Genomic DNA, 24,691 nt, shown 5'->3' on the forward strand with positions numbered 1-24,691 from the left:
AGCAGTTACCTCAGGGGTAAAAACTATCTCTTTTTCCAATAATATATTTGGAAAATGAGACTGTATTATCAAAACAATTGCGGCACTTAGTGAAAAACACAGCATTCTGAGAAATAAAATAAGCATGCACAGTGGATCACACACAATTGGCCGGGGTACTTCCCACCTTGGATACCAAAATCGGTAATCTGTAAATAAAGAAGTAATTGAAAGCTGGATTTCACATAAAGTAGTAAAATCGTTCAAGAAATAAAGGACAAAAATACATACATATGGCTTGGTCACGACCTGCATTACCTAGAAAGAAAAAGAAAGTTCATAGTTACATAGAATTTCTTCTTTTTCTAGAATATATGTTTCTCAACAATAATAATATCATTCTCCTAGTTTTCAGGCACCATGCTCTCATCTTTGATGTCTCCCCTTCAACAAGTAGCCAATTGTAAAGTACAACATATTTTCTTTTAGTAAAAGTCCTCCTGGTCTACCAGAGAGAGCACAGAAGTACAGGAGGAAGAGGTGTGGATTCTAGTACTAATTCTGTCTCTAAATCCTGACAACTTATATAAGCCACTCCACTCCTGCCTTTCAAAGATTGTTCCATCTTCGACATTCTAGAATTCTACATCTTTCTTTTTAAAAAATTGAAGTATAGTTAATTTGCAATGTCCTGTTAGAACATCTCTTATTTTTATCTCTCTTCTCCCCACTGCCCCCCAAGATCATTCAAAATTAATTTTCTGAATCTACTCACTTTATTCATTTAATTCTTATTTTCAGAAGCTTTCAGTTGCTCTTCATTTCCTAGATGGCAAGGTTAACTACAGAGCCTGGTATTCCTTGTTTTTGCTATCTAGCCCAATGCTATCATAATACTTTTCAGGAAATAAATTTCCCTTCCTCTGCTCACCTGGGCAGAGAAGGTCAAACAATCATTCCCAGATTCCACTAGAAAGGAGAGTGGGAGAATAAATGCAGTCTCACCCATAGAGAGCCCAATGTCAACCAGGGCTTTGTCTTGCAATGATGGTACACTTAGAGGAAAATTTAGAAATCACTCCTCAGGCACCGTGGAGATGAACTGAACTTCTGGTGGATCTTTGACATTATTTTAAATGATACGTTATGTCAGGCTTCTCCTTCCCACCCCATGTGGATTCTATCCTCACTTTGCTTGGACTCTGACACCACATAGTGAGCCACTCCTTCATGGACATCCCTTTACCCTGATCTTATACCCCAAGCCTGACCTCATGCGGGTACACTCACCTCATTCCATGAGAGCTCTAACTTCCCATACAAGGCCATACCATGTGGCCACCGTTCTCACCCTACTTAGGCTCTTTCCCCATGCCTACCACATCATGTATGAATCCCTCGTCTTCTTGCTTAGGTTCTAACATGTCACATCTGGATGCCCTCTGTGTGGATGCCTACTTCTTTCTGACCTACCCAATGGCTTTAGGTCTGGATATTTTCAGGAAGAGAAAGAAAAGGCGAAGAGGAAGAGCAAGGTTTTGCATCTTGATTCAAATGAAGCAAGGGAAGAAATGTTACGGTGGAGTCACTCCAGCAGTGGCATTATAATGAAATTGTTCACTAGTTTCTTTAACATAAAAGCCTAATATGCCCCTTACTCACTGTCTGACTTTATCCCCTACCACATTCCTCTAAGCATCATATATTCCAGCTATAGTTATACTTTTGGATTATACGCTCTCATGTTTAGAAAAACTAAAAGAAAAATTTAATAAAACATATTTTCTACTTTTATCTTTTTAATGTTTAGGGGAAAAATGAAAATAAAATATTAAATATTTGCTACTTTACTTCTTTCCTCTTTCTGAATGTTTTGGAATATCCTATCCTTTCGAGCAGCCACTCTCAAACAGGCCGCTATTTCAGGAATTAACTGAGAAGCTTTTTCAGGGCATAACTGTTAGTTCTCTTTCCTTCTTTCAGATTCTAGTATGTACTAAGGGGCAGGAATAATAGTAAGAGAGGGCAGAAGAGGTTGTGTAATTTAAAAAAATCTAAAGATGATACTGTTTGATACCACCTTTGATAATATAACAATACCATTCTGAACAAAGGAACAATATTAACATGACAATGAAAGACTAGTGTTCACCACTTCTTTTTCTTGTCATCCAATGCATTATGGATTTTTTTTCATGTTTCAGTTATTTTCTTTATCTTACTGCATAGAAAATCTGTGCATCTGTCATAGCTGCTACATCGAGAACACATTAATCCTCGTTGATAAGGACTTCTTGACAGAGATCCTCTACAAAAAAGCAGAAAACATTTTGTTAGAAAAAGTCTCAAATTTTATGTTATTTAAATAATATGGTTAACCAATTTTTAGTTAATTTATAAAGGCGATTTAATTTAAAAAATGGACTTAAGGGAGTACTTAAAAGTACTTAAATTGGAGATGTAATCTTCCCCTTCTTTTTTCCCCCCAGAAATACTCTCTTCTGAAACTAATTCCCATTAATTTTAAAGTATTGTAATTTAAATATGAGGGAGTTTTAAAGCTTCTTTCATTTTATTTTGTATCAAAAATTTCCTTTAAAAATGGATGTTATAGAATGTTTTATAACTAATTGCTTCCTGATTGGCACATACATATAAAAAGCTATGTATAAATGATATATTAGTTTTCTGAAACATTTGCAAAATCCTGAAATGCCTATTGGCACAAATACCCAGCTGCATGGATTATTTTGAGGTCTACATGAAAAACACATAAGTATATAAACAAACAAATAAATGTAAATGGGATTTTACAAAGTTGTTTTAATCTATCGTACAGAGCACAGGGGAGAAGTTAAAAATTATTACATCAATTGCCCAGAGGTAAGTTAGGAAAAGAGGCCCAAAAATAGATATGAATTGGGAAGCATATTTTAAAATATCTGAATAAGAAAGATAGAGAAGATAGATAGGGAAAATATATTTTTGAGTGAGAAGAGGGTCATTAATTGTGGTTATTTAAACATGATTGCTTATTTACTCAGTGTATAGTTGCAAGCTATAAAAACAAACATTAGGCATTTAGGTTCCTGGTTAGGCCACTCTGGGCCATCTAGAAGAATGGCCAAACCTTAGAAATACATATTCAAAAATGTGAATATCAAATTTCTGAGTCGTATCTTAACAGAAGTTTTTGATGATACCCAATAAGGTATCTGATACCCTCAAATGTCAAGCTTTCAAGTACATCAAGGATATACAGATACCTATTGTTATTTGCAGATCATATATCATTCTCTAATTTCACTGTTCCACAATCAAACCATTTCAAGAAGGAAATGAATTTTGTTTGGATCCCAGCCAGAATACTAGCTGTCAAGAAATCCAAGAATTGAACCAGTCATCTTTACCTAATACCATAGTCTACTTTTACTGCCTTAATTCTTTATCACTGAAACAGATGCCTCCAACTCAAAAGCAGAGCTTATACTGTTCTAAAATCCCTGGGGTGGGGGACCTTTGTTCTTGTACCTATGCAGAAAGCTACTCACTATACAGACTGCCTTTAAAACCTGGAGCAAGCAACCTAAATGTCCATCAACAGATGATTGTATAAAGAAGATGTGGCACATATATACAATGGAATATCACTCAGCCATAGAAAGGAATGAAATTGAGTTATCTGTAGTGAGGTGGATGGACCTAGAATCTGTCATACAGAATGAAGTAAGTCAGAAAGAGAAAAACAAATACCATATGTTAACACATATATATGGAATTTTAAAATGCAGTACTGATGAACCTAGTGGCAGGGCAGGAATAAAGGCGCAGACGTAGAGAACAGACCTGAGGGCACAGGGGTGAAGGGGAAGCTGGGATGAAGTGAGAGAGTAGCACTGACGTATATACACTACCAAATGTAAAATGGATGGCTACTGGGAAGCTGCTGCATAGCATGGGGAGATCGGCGTGGTACTTTGTGACAACCTAGAGGGATGGGATAGGGAGGGTGGGAGCGAGGCTCAAGAGGGAGGGGATATGAAGATACATGTATACATATAGCTGATTCACTTTGCTGTACAGCAGAAACTAACACAACATTGTAAAGCATTTATACTCCAATAAAGATGTGAAAAAAAAACCCTCAAAAACCTGGAGCATAGGCCAATCATCCCATGACCATAATGTCTGATAACCATGGCCTGGAATAACTCTGGAAAGGCAAATAAATATATAAATAAATACATGAATTAATTAATCAAAATAAATAAATTCACATTGTGCTAGAATACAACGGGCCCTCCTTTTCAAAGATATGAACATTATAAAACTGTTTATATTAGGTAGGCAGAAATGGCAAGCTAATACTCTCTCATGTTAATCTTCCTGTTGTTCTGAGTTTCTAAAAAGTTTAACCTAAAGCAACTTGAGTCTGAATCTACAGTACAAGTCCACAACTGCAATTGGAAATTATTGGGCTGGATTAGGAGAAAACAACAGATAAGTATCTACAACTAGCAAAGTCCATTGAAATTTCATAGCTGCCCTGGTGGTGCCTGAAGAAATAGATGATATTCTCTGTCTTTAGGCATTTGCCTTTTCCGAGAAGCAGCCCAAGGGTTCGCTGAGACCAAGTCCTGACTCTGAACATAGTCCTCGGGAACTTTTCTTAGACTTGCATCTGGCCATATCTTCATTATATTGCCACCTATAGGATATGTGTCCAGGCCCTAGATAAGGACATGTCACCTGGGTAGCCCAATGGGTAAACTATTCCCATGCCCAACCCAAAGTCCATTAGAAAACCATTATTCAAATTTTATAATAGATCTACATTGTTCCAGAATGAGAACACAATTCTGGTGGTGATGGAAACTTTTATTGCCTGCCACTTTGTTCATGAAGGAGATAATCCAGCTCCATGGATTGACAATCTAGGAATTACAATTTGTAGATAGATTCTTCTCTTCAAAGTTCTCCATGTGCAGACTCATATAGTCTGTATATTGTCCATGGAACAATGGCCAGAGTACATCAAATAGATATTGATTTTTCCATATTATACAACCAGAAAAACTAGGCCACCTACAGTAACTCTTTTCACTTTTACTACATCCATATGGCACTGAGAAATATCACAGTGCTGGCTTCTGGTTCATATTCAAACATCTATAGATTTCCCAAGTAGACTTAAAGAATCTATCCCAATAAGCTAGAGAAAAATACAATGCAATAAGCAGCAAAGATTATCTTTTAGAGATTCTATCTGGCTCTTCTGATTCATCTAATATATTTGTCTTTGCCCAAAACTCCATGACTACTTCTTGGACCTATTCAAGGTCAAGGAAGGTATGGATCCTGTTGTTTTCTGCCTCAAATTATCCCTGTATATGCAAAGCTACCTCACTTTATATCACTTTCTGTGAAAATCAGTTGGTCACATCTCCTCCCTTCACTTCCACATCTTGCACCTAAAGGACCAGGGAACACAGTTAAACACCTATAAAGCTCCTTGAGGCTGATATTATGTAGTTGTACCATCCTCTAATCCTCCCCAAGATACCATCTACCTTCTGATCATGCCTCCTTATTCACTTTGGTATCTGGCTCACCATTGTGCTTTTTAGTCAAAATTGTGTGATTGTCTACAAATTTGGGACCTAGAGGATTACAATATGCTAATGGATAATTCATCCAATAACTTGGTCTCTATGTTATTGGATGTCTTCACCATCATAAAACTTCCTAATGCTACATAACTGTCACTTGTGTAGCCACATTCTGCATCTTATTATCTCCTAAATCTGCTCTACTTCTGAACTCACAAATCACACATTCCACTCATTGACTGCAACCTCCCGTCCTTCCAGGTTGCTAACTCATTCACTCCCATCACACTTGTCCATTAATTTCACTGTTTCCACAGTGTACTTTCTCTCCTATTTTTCTCCCTATCCATCGTGTCGTCTTTTCTCCATCTAGCTTAGGTCCATCACTTTGCATGTTCTCTACCTAAAACCTTGAAACTCGCTTGCACTATTTTCCTTTACATCCACCTGACAAAACCGCTGTGTTGGAAAAAGTGAAGGAATCTTACTGTCTGCATGTCCCATGCCTGCTTCAGGGCTGCTGGGTGCTGCTGGAGGAAAATCATTAAACTAGGTAGAGAATAGCTGTATCATTCTCTCTATTCAGCTTCCTCTCTCATGTTCCATAATAACTATTTCATATCTTCCCAGTCCTCAAACTTCCAGCTTCACTGTCTCTCCCTTTATTCTCAGGACATGATCTATTCTACTTCACAGAGAATCATAACAGCTATTAGACTGGAACTCGAGAAATTTTCTGTCACTAAATATGACAAATATACCTACCCTTTCCTTTCTAATACAACTGAAGAACTGCTCCTCATTCTTTCTAAAGCTAATCTCTCTTTTTTTTTTAAGTTCAAAAGTCATATAATTAATTGTTTGCACTTTTTTTTGTTGTTGTTGGTCCTACATTTTCTTTTAGCATCTTTATTGGAGTATAATGGCTTTACAATGTTGTATTAGTTTCTGCCGTATAACAAAGTGAATCAGCTCTACGTATACATATATCCCCATATCTCCTCCCTCTTATGTCTCCCTCCCCCCCTCCCTATCCCACCACTCTAGGTGGTCACAAAGCACTGAGCTGATCTCCCTGTGCTATGCGGCTGCTTCCCACTAGCTATCTATTTTACATTTGGTAGTGTATATATGTCCATGCCACCCTCACTTCGTCCCAGCTTACCCTTCCTACTCCCCGCGTCCTCAAGTCCATTCTCTCCATCTGAGTCTTTATTCCTGTCCTGCTCCTAGGTTCTTGAGAACCATTTTTTCTTTTTTTTTGGATTCCATATATATGTGTTAGCATATGGTATTTTTTTTCCCTTTCTGACTTACTCCACTCTGTATGACAGACTCTAGGTCCATCCACCTCACTACAAATAACTCAATTTCATTTCTTTTTATGGCTGAGTAATATTCCATTGTATATATGTGCCACATCTTCTTTATCTATTCATATGTCAATGGGCACTTAGGTTGCTTCCATGTCCTGGCTATTGTAAATAGAGCTGCAACGAATATTGTGGTACATGAGTCTTTTTGAGTTATGGTTTTCTCATGGTATATGCCCAGTAGTGGGATTGCTGGGTCGTATGGTAGTTCTATTTTTAGTTTTTTAAGGAACCTCCATACTGGTCTCCATAGTGGCTGTATCAATTTACATTCCCACCAACAGTGCAAGAGGGTTCCCTTTTCTCCACACCCTCTCCAGCATTTATTGTTTGTAGATTTTTTGATGATGGCCATTCTGACTGGTGTGAGGTGATAACCTCGTTGTAGTTTGGATTTGCATTTCTCTAATGATTAGTGATGTTGAGCATTCTTTCATGTATTTGTTGGCAATCTGTATATCTTCTTTGGAGAAATGTCTATTTAGGTCTTCTGCCCATTTTTGGATTGGGTTGTTTTTTTGATATTGAGCTGCATGAGCTGCTTGTATATTTTGGAGATTAATCCTTTGTCAGTTGCTTCGCTTGCAAATATTTTCTCCCATTCTGAGGGTTGTCTTTTCATCTTGTTTATGGTTTCCTTTTCTGTTCAAAAGATTTTAAATTTGATTAGGTTCCATTTGTTTATTTTTGCTTTTGTTTCCATTTCTCTAGGAGGTGGGTCAAAAAGGATCTTGCTGTGATTTATGTCATAGAGTGTTCTGCCTATGTTTTCCTCCAAGAGTTTTATAGTGTCTGGCCTTTAGGTCTTTAATCCATTTTGAGTTTATTTTTGTGTATGGTGTTAGGGAATGTTCTAGTTTCATTCATTTACATGTAGCTGTCCAGTTTTCCCAGCACCACTTACAGAAGAGGCTGTCTTTTCTCCATTGTATATTTTTGCCTCCTTTATCAAAGAAAGGTGACCATATGTGCATGGGTTTATCTCTGGGCTCTCTATCCTGTTCCACTGGGGGGACCTTCAAGATGGCGGAGGAGTAAGCCATAGAGCTCCCCTTCCTCCCCACAAATACATCAGAAATACATCTACACGCGGAACAACTCCTACAGAACACCTGCTGAATGCTGGAAGAAGACCTCATACCTCCCAAAAGGCAAGAAACTCCCCACGTACCTGGGTAGGGCAAAAGAAAAAACAGACAAAATAGGGATGGGCCCTGCACCACTGGGAGGGAGCTGAGAAGGAGGAAAGGTTTCCACACACTAGGAAGACCCTTCACTGGAATGTGTGCAAGCACAGCTCACTCTCCACACCTCCCCTCCTGGGAGCCTGTGCAGCCCGCCACTGCCAGGTCCCCGTGATTCAGGGACCACTTCCCCAGAAGAACGCACGGCGCGCCTCAGGCTGGTGCAAAGTCATGCCGGCCTCTGCCGCCGCAGGCCCGCCCCGCACTCCGTGCCCCTCCCTCCCCCGGGCCTGAGTGAGCCAGAGCCCCCGAATTAGCTGCTCCTTTAACCCCGTCCTGTCTGAGCGAAGAACAGGCGCCCTCAGGCGACCTACACGCAGAGGCGGGGCCAAATCCAAAGCTGAGCCCCAGGAGCTGTGCGAACAAAGACAAAGGGAAATCTCTCCCAGTAGCCTCAGGAGCAGCGGATTAAATCTCCACAATCAACTTGATGTACCCTGCATCTGTGGAATACATGAACAGAAAACGAATTATCCCAAATTAAGGAGGTGGACTTTGGGAGCAATGATATATATTTTTTTTTTTCCTTTTTCTCTTTTTGTGAGTGTGTATGTGTATGCTTCTTTGTGTGATTTTGTCTGTATAGCTTTGCTTTTACCATTTGTCCTATGGTTCTGTCTGCTTTTTTTTTTAAGTATAGTTTTTTTTAGCCCTAATCTCTTTTAAACCCTTCCTTTTTCTCTTTTAAAGCCTTCTGTTTTCTCAGGGACTTGTATCTTTACATATACCCTGCCTTTATACTCTATAAAGAATTACTTTTATTTTGTATTAGATTCTTCATGTCAATATTTAAATATGCTCACATCTTCCCCATTTTAAAAACAAAACAAAATAAAAACAACAACAAAACAGTTCTCAATTCATTCCAACCTGGCATCAGTTTCCTCTACTCCATAGAAGCAGTTTTCCTATGTTTATTAATGAACTTCTCTTTAGATCTGATATTTTTAAGTCCTGACTTTGCTTGACACCTTGGAATTTGAAAGTTTGGACGAGTTTTTCCTTTTAAAAATATTCTTTTCCCACACCTTCCCTGATACCATACTCTTCCGCTTTTTCTTCTACCTGTCTGGCCACTCTTCTTAGGTCTCCCACTTATCTTCCACTAACTGCCCTTAAATGTTAGCATGACATTCCACAGGTCCTAGTCTCTTCTCATTCCATACTCTCTTGCTAAGCAAGCTCATCTATTCCCATGATTTAAATTACCCTATGTTTCCTGGCACTCCAAATATTTCCTCTATGCCATTCCTCACTCATGAGCTTCTGACCTAAATAACCACCTGCTTACTAAACATCTCAAAGTGAGTATTTCACAGACAACTCAAATTCATTATGTACAAAGTGGAACTCATTATCTTCCCTCCCAAAATGTTCAGTGTTCCCCTTTGCAGTTAATGCAAATACCATTCATGCCTGATCATAAATTTGAAAATCTTTCTTGACTACTTCCTCTCTCTGATTACTTAATACAATGACCTGCAAATCTTGTTATTTATACCTTCTGGAAATGTCTTAAATACGTCTCCAATCTCAATCCAGACATCCCTTGTTGATGTAAAAGATAAACAAAAGTAATACATATATATTATTTATAAGTATATGATAGAAAGGAGGAAGCAGAAAAGGGCACCTTTAAAGGGGAAAAAATGTCTCCATCCTCCACTTTCCATCTGTCTCTCCAGAGATAACATCTGTTAACAACTTCTTATGATTCCTTCCAGAAGAAAGTTTTTCATAAAGATTCTCAGTACTTACATGCTTGTGATAGAGACTGCTAGCTGTCAATCTAAATATCTCTTGAAATACTGAAATAACAGTATTTTAGCGTGGCACATTAATGGCTAGTCTTAGTACATTTCCCAACCTCTCCTGCAACTTAGATGTGGCCATGAGATTAATTTTATATCCAACGGAATGGCAGTAGCAGTGATGTGCACCACTCCCCACCTGGTACTCATGCTGCCAACATGTTTCTTTTCCCTTACTATGAGCTTGAGCTAGCTTATGTCTGTGGCCTGGATTTGATCATGTGGACAAAGACACTGCCCCCAGGGGATGGTGAAGAAACAAAATAGGAGCAACCTGGGTCTTTGAATGACTAATGGAGCACAGTACCCACCAAACTGAAATTTCCCACTTTTATCTTGAATCACTACATTTTTTGGTAATAGTAACTGTTATAACAAAAAGACCTGTTCTTACTTATTGTTTTTTATCTTACTTTTTCACCTAACGAGTGAGACCTTTCCAAACTGGTACACAGAAAAGTACACCAGTTTTTTCAATGGTTACACAATAGCATGCAGTAAATTAATTGCTTAGTCCCCTATTACTGGAGTCGTTGGTTTTTTAAATTTCAGTTTCATGCTATTAAAACATGCTCCAATGTGCATCCTTGTATGTATATCTTGGCCATCTTTCATGAAGATATTACTAAGATAAAATCCTGATAAGGAGATTACAAGATCAAATGGTAAGTATAATTTTAAATTTTGTTACACTGCCACACCCAGAAAGACTGTATCAATTTATTGCCCTATTGCAAACGCAGAGTATCAATTAAGCTTTTCTATATTCTCAAAGGGATGAGTGGAAAGTGAACATTTATTTTTGTTTTCACCTGAATTACTTCAATTATGAGTGAGACTGAATACATTTTGATATGATTCATGGCCATTTTCTTTTCTTTTTAATAAATGACCTCTTCATATCTTCTGCACATTATTCTCTTGGGTTGTTTCTCTTTTTCTTTTTGATTTGTATGAATTCTTTGTAAATTAAGGGGACTGTCTCTGCCATATATTCCACACATACATTTTCCAGTATATCAATTTTTCTATGATCTATAGTATTTCTTTAGTCATTAATTAGTTTGAAATTTTTATAAAATCAGATACATATTTTTCGGATTTTAATGTTCTGCTTGGTCAGGCTTTTCGTCAATACCTCTCCATTTTGGCTAGGCCCAAACTGCAGCTTTGTCTTCTCAGCACTGTGCAGCTTCTGAAATCTCTGTGCAGGTCTTCAGCCTGCAAGTAACTGTTCCTATCTAATCCTTCCAGAATCTCACTTTGAGGAGTGCAGCTTAGGAGCTGCCCAAGGACTTGCAGAGAACTTGTACACAGACTTTTGGGGGTCCTTCTCTGCAGCCCCCTCCTCTTTGGGATCCTGTCCTAAATCCTAGACTACTTAACATCAATCAACACTGATATCTCCTTTGCCCAGAAAATACACAATCTTTGCTTGCTTTGGCTATGGTTTGTACAATAGGATGCTCACAGAGAGAAAACCAAGGCACATATAGGGTTCCCACTGTGTTCTTTTCTATTTGCAAGCATCATAGCACTGTACTGGTTGTTTTCTAATGCCTAAAAACAGTTATTTTATATGTTTTATCCAGTCTTTATAGTTACTTTAAGCAGGAGGCTAATTCTTATACCAGCTTACATAATGTCCAGAATCAAAGTGGATCAAATTAATTTAGAAGTTAAAAAAAAAAAAAGAATCGTTAGAAGAAAATGTGAGATAATAATATTTGGGGAAGGCTTGTCTAAGTATGATACAAACCTCAAAACCCATGAAAAAAGTATTGATACATTTTTTTTCTACAATGAAACAAAATAATTCTATTGGCAAAAATAAATTGCATTATAAATAAAGTCAAAAGTTAAACATAAAACTAGAAAAATTTGTAAATTATATTACATAAAAGAGCTAATTTTCTTGTACATAAGACACTCCTACAAGTTAAAAAACAAAAAAAGTCCAACAACTTAAGAGAAAAACAGTAAATGTATAGGAGCCCTCAGGTCCCAGTAAATGAAATCCACATATTCTAAAATATAAAAAAATATACTTAAACTCATGAAAAATAGAAGATGAAAATTAAATATATACATAACTCATAGTAGTAAATAGAAAAATATTTGAAAATATATTATCTTAGCAAGGAAGTTTAAATATACACCGTTTTATATGCTGATGTAAAAAAAAGTTGTAATAGAAAAAATGGCGTGACTATGATGAATAGATATTTAGTAATATCTATGCAAATTAAAAGTACACATTCTCTTTGGCCTAGAGTTTCCATGACTATACGTTTATATTATAGCTACTAACTCATGTCAGAATTACATGTCTAACTGGATAATTACTGCTTGAAATAAAATTAATAAAATAGTCTAAACGTCCATCAGAAGGAGAGGATTATTCAAATTAATTTTTGTACATCCACTAAAAAAAAACCAAACTGTGAAATTCTTAAAAAGAATCTGGAAACTCTTCATGTACTCAAATGGAAAGACTTCCAGTTCATATCAAGTAAAAAAATTAAAGAACATCACAAGAAATGTAGTGCGCTCCTGTTTGAATTATGGAAATGCACACATTTGTGCACCCAGACACACATACACAAAGATAGATATATTTTTCTGTATGCACAGAATATATCTTTTAGGATAAAATTTTGGAGAGAGTAACTGAAAGACAAGGATGGGAACATTATTTTCTCCTTGGATAGATTTTTCCATCATGAATATGTATCAAGTACTAAACATGATTTATTAAATGACCTAAAATTACAATACATAGAAAGCAATGAGAAAGAGACTATGTCATACGAGATCCTAAGGTCTAGTAAAAATTGTAATCAAAGGAAAATATATAACTGTAAATATCTTCACTATTAAGTAGGATTAAAGATAAACGAATGTAGTATATTTTGATAAAAACAGCAACATATAACAGCCCCTCTCCCTAAAAAGTACTTGGAAGATTAAATATCTCAAAACAAAGGAATGAGAAAGGATAAATAACCCCTTAAATCTTTTCTTTCGAAAGATCAATAAAATAGATTAAACCCTCATGAGCAAGAAAGAAAAATATTTACTATTAAGAATTTCTCTAATTTTCTCTTCTTATACTTCTCTCCTCCTGTTTTTTTTCCAGATAGAACTTTCTTTTTCAATTCTTCCCCCATCTCTTATATGTTCTAATGTATTCTATCACTCTCTATTTATGATGGCTTTCTTTAGCTTATAAAAATACATTCGAAACCAAAGCCATAAAACAGAAACTTTCACTCAACTCTACACACCTACACACCTTCCTTTTCTTCGTTGCCAAATATCTATATAGAATATTCTAAATTGGCATTACTATTTTTCAAACTGCAAGTTATGAGCTATTAATAGGTCATGAAATCAAATTTAGTGCTTCTTCACAGTTCACAACCAATATTTTAAAATATGAGACAGACTAGAAAGCTGTACTTAACTGTGAATAATATACTATTTCATATATTGATAACATGTTCTTATGTTATCATTCGTAGTAAGGATACACATTGTTCTGTAAATCTTTTCTTTCAGTTATGTACTGTGCCTCATAATTCTAAGATGTACATCTTTTCTTATTTTAGCACCTCTGAAATTGAGATGCATCTTAACATTGATGGCATCTTAAAATCACAGTTGACCAGGCAGTGAACATGATATGGTTGTCACTGCACATTGTGAACTTGTCATAGCTTTTCATACTGTCATACTTGAAATGGGTTATATGCATTCTTTGCATTTTACGTATTTAAATTGCTATTCAAAATGTCTAAAATGATCACAATAATATATCATTGAATCATAAATTATTATGCATGCAGAAAAGCATGGAAAGAGAGCCACCTCATATATAACACAGACTGATGAGAAAATAAGTCTAAATGTTATTTTAAACATCTACCAGCACAGTTCTAGTTTCCCTCTTACCTTACTAGCCTCTTTCTATACTCCTTTGCTAGCTCCTTTGCCTGAAGTTGAAATATTGTAGTGATGTAGGGTTTAGTCCTTGGCCTCTTCTGTCCCATTTTCCATACCTATTTTCTCACAAGGTGATTTCTTTCAGGACTGTGACTCATTTCTGCCTCAGGGCCTTTATATCTGCAGTTCCCACTACTTAAAAACCCATCCTAGACCTTCATCTGACTAGCTCCCTCATTTGATTCATTCACATTTCTCACATTTATTACTCCACCAAATGTATGTGAACCAAAACACTTGATCTTCTCTCAAGCTCTGCTCCTCCACAAGTCTTCCCTATCTGTCTAATGGCACCAACGTTCATCCAGTTGCTGAGACTAAAGGCATAGGTGTCATCCTTGATTATTCTATTCCAGTCACCCCTAAAGTTAAATCTGTCAGCAGGTGTTGTTAGCTCCATCTTCAAATTATATCCCGAATCTGACCTTTCCTCACTATTTCCATGTTCTGTAGGCAGAATCCATGTCATGGTACAGTATGGGTTTTGGTAGTGTAGAGGAGCTTTCCTCCATGCAGTGATTCTGGGGCACTGGCTCATTTCATCTTGTGGCTCTGCCACTCTCTAGGACATCTTAATCCTCCACCAGATCCTCTGTATCCAACCAGTAGATGAGGGAAGACCAAGAGTGTGAAGGATCATGTAGGAAGTTTTCAAAGGCCAGGCCTGGAAGTGGCCTAAATTCTACTGGCCAAAGCTTAGTCACATGGCCCAACCAAACTTCTAGGGAGGCTGGGAAACATACTCTAGCTGTCTGTTCATAACGTAAAGAAAATGGCACCACCTGCCAGATTGCATTTCCTTAATTTTTAAATAAAGAAAATTTTCTTTACTAAATACCTTTGGACACTATAATTTACTTCTTTTAAAGGTCCAGCTTTAGATTCAAGTCATTTTCTTCAATCTCAGAACTCTTACCTCCCCCACTGGCCTCATTTCCCTTCTAATACACCTTTATGCATCAAACTTAACTACTTCTGAATCTGTATCCTGGCTAACTGCTTCTATGATTTCATACCTGTTTTTACAACAGATCTTTTCTATTTAAAATACAGATGTTGTATGTATTTGGTTAACGTTGTGTATTTTTTTAAATTTCTTTCCCAACAGTCTATAAGTGTTTTCAGGATGAATACCATGTAAAAAATGTGGAATTCTATTGCTTAGTTATTGTTTAAATGTACCTACTATAAACATATTTAAATAAGTAAAAGATCCTGCAGGAACCTGCAGATGCAACATGTCTAAAAATAAATAAATCCTTTTTTCTTCCACCCTACATCTTTTCCTAACTCAGTTAATAAAATTACTGCTCACTTAAGCTTAAATTCTAATGCTCATCTTTGATTGTACCCCCTTCAATACCGAAATTCAAGGCTAATCTAATTAATACTGTTTTATTTTACTTTGTTTTATTTTTCTTGGAAATGTATGTTTTTTATTTTATTTTATTATTATTTTTTTGACTGTACCACGTAGCTTGTGGGATCTTAGTTCCTCGACCAGATTGAACCCATGCCCTCGGCAGTGAAGGCATGGAGTCCAACCACTAGACTGCAAGGGAATTCCCAGAAATGTATAAGTTTTTATCTTTGAAATTGAAAAATAACCACTAGAAAATGACATACGTAAATATTGTTGCAGTTCGCTTTTTCTGATACATTATAAGCTATCTTAATCTTTATATAGGTATCTATACAGATTCTTTTCTTTTGCTTATTATTTTCTTTTCTTTGATTACTATTTCTGTTCCGTTTATTCTCTGTTCTTTAGGAGCAATAATTTATAGATTTATCACCCTACAGGGTTCCTTTCTTTTTCCATATATATATTTACTTCTGTTCTACATCTTCGTGTTCTGAAATTTTTCAAGATTGTGGTTGACTCATATTTTCCCTATTGCCAAATCTGTTTTATTCTTCCATTCTGTACTAGCTTGCTGTGGCTACTTTAACAATGCCACAAACTTGGTGGTTTAAAAAAATAGAAATTTATTTTCTCAGTTCTGGAGGCCTGAAGTCCAAAATCAAGGTGTTGGCAGGGCTATGCTCCCTCCAAAGGCTCAGAGAGGGAATTCCTTGACTCTTCCAGCTTCTGGTGGCTCCAGAAGTTCCTTGGTTTGTGAATATATCACTCCAAACTCTCCCTCCACAGTCACATTGCCTCCTTCTCTTCTGTGTGTCTAGTGCTGAAATCTCCTCCCTCTCTCTTATGAGGACACAAGTAATTACATTTAGGTCCCACCTGAATAATCTAAGATAAGCGCTTCCTCTGAAGATCCTTATCTTAAACATGTGTTTTGCCATATAAGGCAATATTTACTCTTGACATGTAACTTAATATTCACAGGTTCTGTGAATTAGGAACTAGATACATCCTTTGGTGGGGGCCACCATTCAGTCCATTACACATTCTAATTTTCAATTTGGTTTTCTTTTTTTTTTTTGCTGTGTTGGGTCTTTGTTGCTGTGCGCGGGCTTTCTCTAGTTGCTGTGGCGAGCGGGGGCTACTCTTTGTTGTGGTGCGTGAGCTTCTCATTGCAGTGGCTTCTCGTTACAGAGCATGGGCTCTAGGCACGCAGGCTTCAGTAGTTGCAGCCTGTGGGCCCTGGAGCACGCAGGCTTCAGTAGTTGTGGCGCATGGGCTTAGTTGCTCTGTGGCGTGTGGGATCTACCCAAACCAGGGCTCCAACCCATGTCCCCTGCATTGGCAGGTGGATTCTTAATCACTGCACCACCAGGGAAGTCCCCAATCTGGCTTTCTTATTTTCATTTCTATGAAGTATTTTATAAGACTGTGATGAATTGATTTTTCTATCAATGATTCTTAAGAAAGATACCTATGACTGCCTATTTTGAGTACATATCAAATAAAACTTGGACTGAGTTGACTCAGTCAACTCATAATTGAGTTGACTCACATGATATATGTGCCAACCTAGATCCTTCACAAGTGGACTTTTCAAAGTTTGTATCAAGGAAAAAATGGTTGATAGAAATTTCAAGACAAAGAAGCCTATGGGACAGGTGAGTGGAAAGAAGAGTAATCCTAATGACTAGTAGGTTCATCTTATCACTATAGTCATGGGATACCCCTGCAGTCACTACTGCTATTAAGGTCACCAAATACCTTCATCTTTTCAAATGGAAATGTCATCTTTCCTTCCTCATTTTTTTTTTTTTCATTCTTTCAGGAGCATCTCATACAGTTAACCACTTTGGGCATCATGACTCACATTCTTCACTTGATTTCCAAGTACCCTTACCAGCACTGTTTGGGTTTCCTTCTTATCTTGTTAGCCTCTTCACTCTCCTTTGTTATCTCTTTTGCCTGAAGTTGAAATACTGTACACTGCTCTAGGACTTAATCCTTAAATTAAGTCTCCATACTCACTCTTTCATAAGGGGGTCTTGTTCAGGACTGTGACTCATTTCTACGTCAGGGCCTTTATAGTAGCAGTTTCCTCTACTTCAAAACCTATCCCAGACCCTCATACAGCTAGTTCCTTCTCATGATTCATTTACATTTTCCACATTTATATTTCTACCTAATGTGTCCAAACATAAAACACATCTTCTGATGTTCTTCCTTATCTTAGTTAATGGTATCATCATTTATCCAGTTGTTCAGACTAAAAGCATGGGTATCACCATAGTTTATTCTATACCTCTTCTCCCTAAAGTCAAATCCATCAACTGGTATTTTTAGCTCTACCTTCATAATATATCCAGAAACTGACCTTTTTTCACAATTTCCATGGTATAGCAAACAGAATTCTAAAATGGAGCACAAGCTCCCCTACCCCTGCTATACATGCCTTGCATAATTCTGAGGAAAGTGAATGTAATGGACTTTACTTCCATGATTAAATTATGTCATTTGGCACAGCTGACCTTCAAATAGGGAAATTATCCAGGAAAATATCCTGACCCAATCACTTGGGCACCCTAAAAGCAGAGAGTTTTGTCTGGCTGGTCACAGAAAAGAAGTCAGAGATTTGGATCGTGGGAAGGACCTGATGCGCCTTTGTGGACGTAAATATGGTGGGAGCCACGCATCAAGGAATGTGGGCAGCCTCTAGAAGATGAGAGCAACCACTGGCTTAGAACCAGCAAGAAAATGGGGACCTAAGTCCTATAACCACAAGGCACTGAATTCTGCTAACAACCTGAAGGAGCTTAAAAGCAGATTCTTCCCCAGAGCCTCCAGATAAGAACTCAGTCAACACCTTGACTTTGGCCTTTGAGACCCTGAGCAGAGAATCCAGCTATACTGTGCCTGGACTTATAACTTACAGAACTGTTTAATAATAAATGGCTGCTGTTTTAAGTCACTAAGTTTGTGGTTTATTATGCAGCAATAGAAAACCAATTCACATGCTAAAATCCTAATCCAAGATACCAGTCTATAGCCTGCACTACAGAAACAATCTCCTAATTGTGCTTGTTTCTCTTTGTACCGTTGTTTTCCTATACTCCATTATCGACACAACAGCAAGAGCAATCTTTTATTGCTAAGTTTTCTTTTCAAAACATAGATGAGGGACTTCCCTGGTGGCGCAGTGGTTAATAATCCTCCTGCCAGTGCAGGGGACGTGGGTTCGATCCCTTGTCCGGGAAGATCCCACATGCCGTGGAGCAACTAAGCCCGTGCGCCACAACTACTGAGCCCGAGTACCACAACTACTGAAGCCCACGTGCCTAGAGCTCATGCTCCACAACAAGAGAAGCCACTGCAATGAGAAGCTTGTGCACCACAACAAAGAGTAGCCCCTGCTCGCTGCAACTAGAGAAAGCCCGTGTGCAGCAACGAAGACTCAATGCAGCCAAAGATAAATTAAAAAAAAAAAAAAAACTTTAAAAAAAAAGAACAGGGAGAAAAAAAAACATAGATGAGATCATGCCACTTACTTGCTTAAAACTTTCAAATGACTTTGCCATTATGTAGAATAAACCCCCAAATCCTTAACCTGGCCTATGGTATTCTATTTGATTTAGTTGTCACCTAACTCTCTACCTCGTCTCCTACCTCTAACCACAGTTATTCATTTTTCAAACATGCTAAACTTATTCCAAGCTCAGAGATTTTACATGTGCTCTCACTTCTACCTGAAATATTCTTTAGCCGTCTCCTCATCTTTTGGCTTTCAGTTTAAATGCCACCTCCTTTTGCAGCTATCTTATCCATATTCTATACTAGTTATTCCCTATTTGCTTACTGTGCTTTGTTTCTATGGCATATTTTATTATTTAATTAAATATCATTTATTTCTATGTTCACTTATTTATTGTTTGTCTCTCTTCCAAGACTACAAACTAAGTATGGTCAGTCTTTATTGGTTTGTCAGTAGACAGATCAGAGCCTTGTATGTAATTGCTGAGCATGTAAAATGAAGACTAGTACCCCAGAGGAACCTCTTCCTTCCCCACCACCCATGCCCAGTGGTCTGTTTGAATTTTCAATACCAATCAGTAATTAACTTTCAAAAGTTTCTCCATGTAATAGATATCACCCCAGTACTTCCAGTCTGTAGGACTGAAAGAGGCCAAAAAACTTTTGCAGTTACTCTACATTCCAAACTTGTTTTGCATGCTTATGTTCAAAGTCAGCAAAGCTTCCATTTAAGAAGGGGTTTCTGAATCTAATTCAACTTACATCATAGTTCTGTTGTTTTCTCTATCTAGGGGAATACAATCATTAATTAGTAATCAATGTTTTTTTTTCTTTCTCTTTTTGGTTTAGCCCCAGAAGCATTTTATTTTTGAGAAATTCCTTCTCAATCCTAGCATGTAGTCAATTTTTCTTGGCATGTTGATTAGGATATTTTCTCACTTCAGTTAGACGTTTTAACAGTATTACTTATAGTATCATATCGACCTGTAAGAAAACTCGAGACTTTCCAACAAAGCTCTCCAGAGAGGGAGGCTATTTTGGAAGGTAGTTTTTTCCCATCATTGGAAAGTTTTTAGGTACAGGTAAGTAACCACATGGTAAGTAAGTGTTAAGAATTCAAGTTTCATATGCATAGCTTAACTAGAAGACTTGTGAAGTACTTTTGCACCTCTGAGTTATTACAATTCCTTATATGTATGAGAGTAGCCCCAATTAATAATACACTCTCCAGAGGATAGTCAACTAAAAGTGTCCTTCATGTTATAAAACTGATGTACTCTTGAAACAATTCTTACAACATACATTTCAACACACTTAACCTTATTTTCTTTTGGCTTTTTAAAAATAAATATGGAGATAAACAATTTTGGAAAATAATTTAAATCCTATGTTAATTAGGCTAGGTACTGTGAAATAATACTAAAGTTAAAATTCTCTCAGGAAGTAATATTTGGCTAGTCTATACATAAAATCAGTATGCCTAAATATGACTTATTTTATTATTAAATTAAAAAAATTTCAATATAAAGTCTTTAATTGCTATCTCATACTTAATTCTTTTATAGCTTGCAAAGACATTTCGAAGACTATGTTGAAAGTTAGGAAAACTTAACCTTGAAAAATCCCCAATTTATTTTTATATTATTTAAAAAATTTAAAGGAACTTACCCTGGTGCATAGTTGCATATGAAAAGTGCTGCATGTTTAATATGTCCAATTCTTGAACATGGAGTAACAGCACAACCAACTTTGTAAGACTTGTCCCAAACAAGCTAAAATAAAATTTTCAAAGAAAACATAAGATTTAATTCTAAACATTTACTCTGCCATAGTATAAACAATAGTATATTCAATACACATAGGACCTTTAACAAAGCAATTCAAGGAATATGAACAATTCTTCATTTGGATGCAGGTAGAGAATTATCATGGATTTAGGGAAGCATTTCCAAAACTGTATTTAGAGAAACACTTTAATAGGTTCTACCAATACTGTATTCTTAGGATAAAGAGTCTGAGAAAAACTGATCCAGAATAATGTTTTAGAGCCAAAGGAAGACACCTGCTGAATCAATTTTCGACCTCTTGTTGACTCTGAGAGTTCTAGGTTATTGGCAAAGAGGAAGAGGGAAATGAGAAGACACAAAGTTTTGGAAGAATGGAAGTTGTGAATAAAAAGGAAAAAAAGAGGGGACAGTAAGATTATAGAAGGGAAGGAAAAGAAATACAAGAGTAGAAAGTAATTGAATGTTATCAGCATTTTTCTTTTCTTTTATTGAGGAAATTCCATTACAAAATAAAATGAAGTCTGGGCCTTTCATTAAAAAAATGAGTAAAAGAGCTGGTTCCTATAAAATAACTTCTTGCAAAATAGGTCTTGGAGTGAAAATATGAGAATAATTAAAGATATTCCAGAAATTCCTGAATGGCTTTAATATTCCTAATACTTACAAGTGAATGACAACAAAAAATTGTTTTGTTAACCTCTGTGGGAGAGGGAGAAACAATTTGTTTTCCTTTTCTCTATAGCTGAAGTCTTAGTGATTCCAAAAGAAATAGAGTTTCTTTAAAAGAATAGAGAATAGAATGTCTGTTGAAGTTAAACAGGTCAAATGCAGGAAATGAAAATGTCTAGGAAACTAGACTTAAGGAGGAAAAAATACAGAGGAGTAGGTCAGGGAGTAGACTTTTACTCAGAGTACTGAAGTCATATTAAGGAGTCTAGCTTTGACATGAGTTAAGACAGTAGAGAACCACTCTAACTTTCTAGGAGAAAAAAATTGATTAAAAAAATTTTGAAACATAAATTATTTGATGGAACAGGAAGACATGAGTTCAACATGAAAAAATTCCAAGATTTTAAGTTCTACATTAGAGTCTATTGACTGAAAAATAATCTTTTAAATGAGCTTGGCAGTTAATTCAATAGTTTCTTGATACCTGATACAAATATTTATTGAAGACCTAAATAATGTCATGTTGCTGTGCTGAGAATACATGGATAAGAAGACAAGGTCCCTGCCCTTAGTGTAGTATTAGATATATAAACAGATGATTATAAAACAATGTAATATGTGAAAAAATAAATGTTTGTACAGGAAATAAAAAGTGGTTCAGTGTTCTTGGAGTACAAAGTGTAAGAGTGAATTGTTAGACATGAGGTAGGGAAATAATTATATGTATTTGCATTTAAAATATTTTAATCAGTTATATAGTAGTATGTGTGCTGATCTGTGCAAAAAAAATCATCTTTTACTTATGTTTATAGTCAATAAACTAAAACTAATTTTTATTTGCTAGTTTCTTTCTTTTCCAGTGTACATTATTTTAGAAAGGTACTTTTCATCTTTGGCCATGGAGATTAGACTTACTATATTTAAAGGAATGTTTTAATTGCATGGTTCAAATAATAGAAGAAATTATGAACATTCAGAAGATCTAGGACTGATTAGAACTTTGATTCTATTAGAGGTAATAATTTTACCATTTGAGTTTATTTATAAAATTGAAACACAATAACAACGTAGTAGTAAAGCAATTAAGGAGTCTATTGAATTAATAATATAAAATTAGATACCTGTAGATAATTAGAACAGTTATCAGAGCAACTGTTCTTTTCAAAATTGTACTTTTTCCTCTGTGCGAACCAACTTCTGATAGCAATACTTGCAGTAAATTCATTTTCAGGGCCGACCCACATATTTTCACCAATACCATTAAATCTAGGATGGGCCATTTTTCGTTTTTCTAAATGAATATTACGTTCAAACACACATTTTTTCCCCCATGCTCTAGCAGTCCGTGACAAAGCTACATCCCAAGTCTGAAAAAAAAATGCAAAAAGTAAAGAAGAAAAAATAACAACAATGAGTTATTTTTTTTTGTGTGCTCTAAATTATTTTCCTTGAGTTCTCATAATTATATGTAAGGAAAACAATTCTTATTTTGTGCTTATGAGTCTGGTTTATGGAATTTATGTAGGAGAAAAAGTGTTTTGAGACAATTATAAATGAAACAACTATTTCCTGAGATGAAGGCTTATGCATATATTTGTAAGTAAAAAATCAGATTGTTAGATGATGCAAATGGTTATAATACTCTTACATGTAGTCTATTCAGAAAATGTGTATTTTTAATCTCATGCCTTTTATATGTAATAATACAATAATTTAAAATATTTAAGAACTATTTATTGAGCACTGATTATACGCAAATTATTGTACTATGAGGAATAAAATATGAAGTCAACATAAATTTTGTCCTCTAGTTGCTTACTGTTGTTAGGAGAAAAACCTGGGATAATATATACATACATATACATATATATACAAATACATATATATATATATTTATATATATATTTTTTAACACATAGGGGTAGTTGGTAAATGTTATAAAAGAGGCACATGTAAAGTTTTTAGGATGTTCCCAGAAATGTAAGAAAATATCACAAGATGCTGCTCCCCTCCATTTATGGAAATATCCAGAAATGTGTACTTTTGACATATTTAGAGCCTCATTAAATTCATTGTTTAGTTAAGGACAAGAACAAAAACAACACAAATAGAAAAATCAACAAAATATTTGTAAAACCAACATGCTAAATATATATATGTTACAGTAAATCTGAAAATAAACATTTCTGAAAAACAATACTAAGATTTCCCTAGAGTTTTCTTGGTTAGTTTCATAGATTATACAGAAGTACAATACAGAAAATATATTATAGAAAACTTTAGCATATCCCCTCCCTTCCCGCACTATTTCCCTCCCCAGAGGTAATCATTTTTTAAAAAATTGTTTATGTAGAAATTTCTCTAGCTCCATATACACACATTCATATATAAGATATGTTAGGGTGTTTTAGATGAGTATTTTGCGATTTTTGTCTTTGCACGGTTTTAATCATACCATACACAATATTAGTGGCCTGTAACTTGCAGTTTTCACTTAGAGAGATTTTCCATATTAGCACAACTAGATCTACATAATTTTTTGCAAACTTTTTATAGTATTCCATAGTATGGTTAGCAGCATGTAATAAAGGTTACCGTTCAACTATTAATGGCCCTTCAGATTCTTTGCCATTTGCAAACAATGCTCCATGGACCATCTTTCTACTGCCTAATTTTGCATATTGTTTACACATCACAAGCTTACAATGCACCATGTCACTATTCTAAGTGGGTTTTTTTCCTTCCATTTTTATTGAGATATAATTGACACACAGCACTGTGTAAGTTTCAGGTGTACAGCATAATACATCATGAAATGATTAACACAATTAGTTTAGTGAACATCCATTATCTCATATAGATATAAAAACAAAAATTTTCCCTTGTGATGAGAACTCAAGATTTACTCTCTTAACAATTTCAGATATAACACACAGCAGTAGTGTTATATTAATCATTTGGACATCATCCCTAGTATTTATCTTATAACTGGAAGTTTGTACCTTTTAACCACCTTCATCCAATCCCCCCCGCCCCCACCCCCATAACCACAAATCTGATCTCTTTTTCTATGAGTATTTTTGTTTTTGTTGTTTTTTGAAGTATAATTGACCTACAACACTACTATGTTAGTTCCTGATGAACAACATAGTGATTCAATATTTCCATACATTACAAAATAATCAGCACAAGTCTAGTTACCATTTGTCTCCATACAAAGATATTACATTATTTTTGACTGTACTTCCCAAATTTCATTCCCCTGGCTCACTTATTTTGTAACTGGAAGTTTGTACCTCTTAATTTCCCTCACCTATTTCACT

At 35.9% G+C, this 24,691-nt stretch overlaps 1 protein-coding gene across 1 annotated transcript in view; it reads right to left on the bottom strand.

Annotated features, from left to right (window-relative positions):
• Positions 1-2,172: 2,172 nt before the first annotated feature.
• The window catches only part of GLIPR1L2 (GLIPR1 like 2), a 28,766-nt gene continuing 6,247 nt past the window's right edge, over positions 2,173-24,691 (bottom strand). The window contains exons 2-4 of the mRNA XM_024737159.1: positions 22,490-22,735; positions 20,581-20,684; positions 2,173-2,287 (exon numbers count right to left, since the gene is read on the bottom strand). Of these exons, the coding sequence (XP_024592927.1) occupies positions 2,173-2,287; positions 20,581-20,684; positions 22,490-22,735 (465 nt within the window). The remainder of the gene's footprint in view (positions 2,288-20,580; positions 20,685-22,489; positions 22,736-24,691) is intronic.

This window comes from Neophocaena asiaeorientalis, unplaced genomic scaffold (genome assembly GCF_003031525.2).
Source record: "Neophocaena asiaeorientalis asiaeorientalis breed wild unplaced genomic scaffold, Neophocaena_asiaeorientalis_V1.1 scaffold134, whole genome shotgun sequence".
Lineage (NCBI taxonomy): Eukaryota > Metazoa > Chordata > Mammalia > Artiodactyla > Phocoenidae > Neophocaena > Neophocaena asiaeorientalis.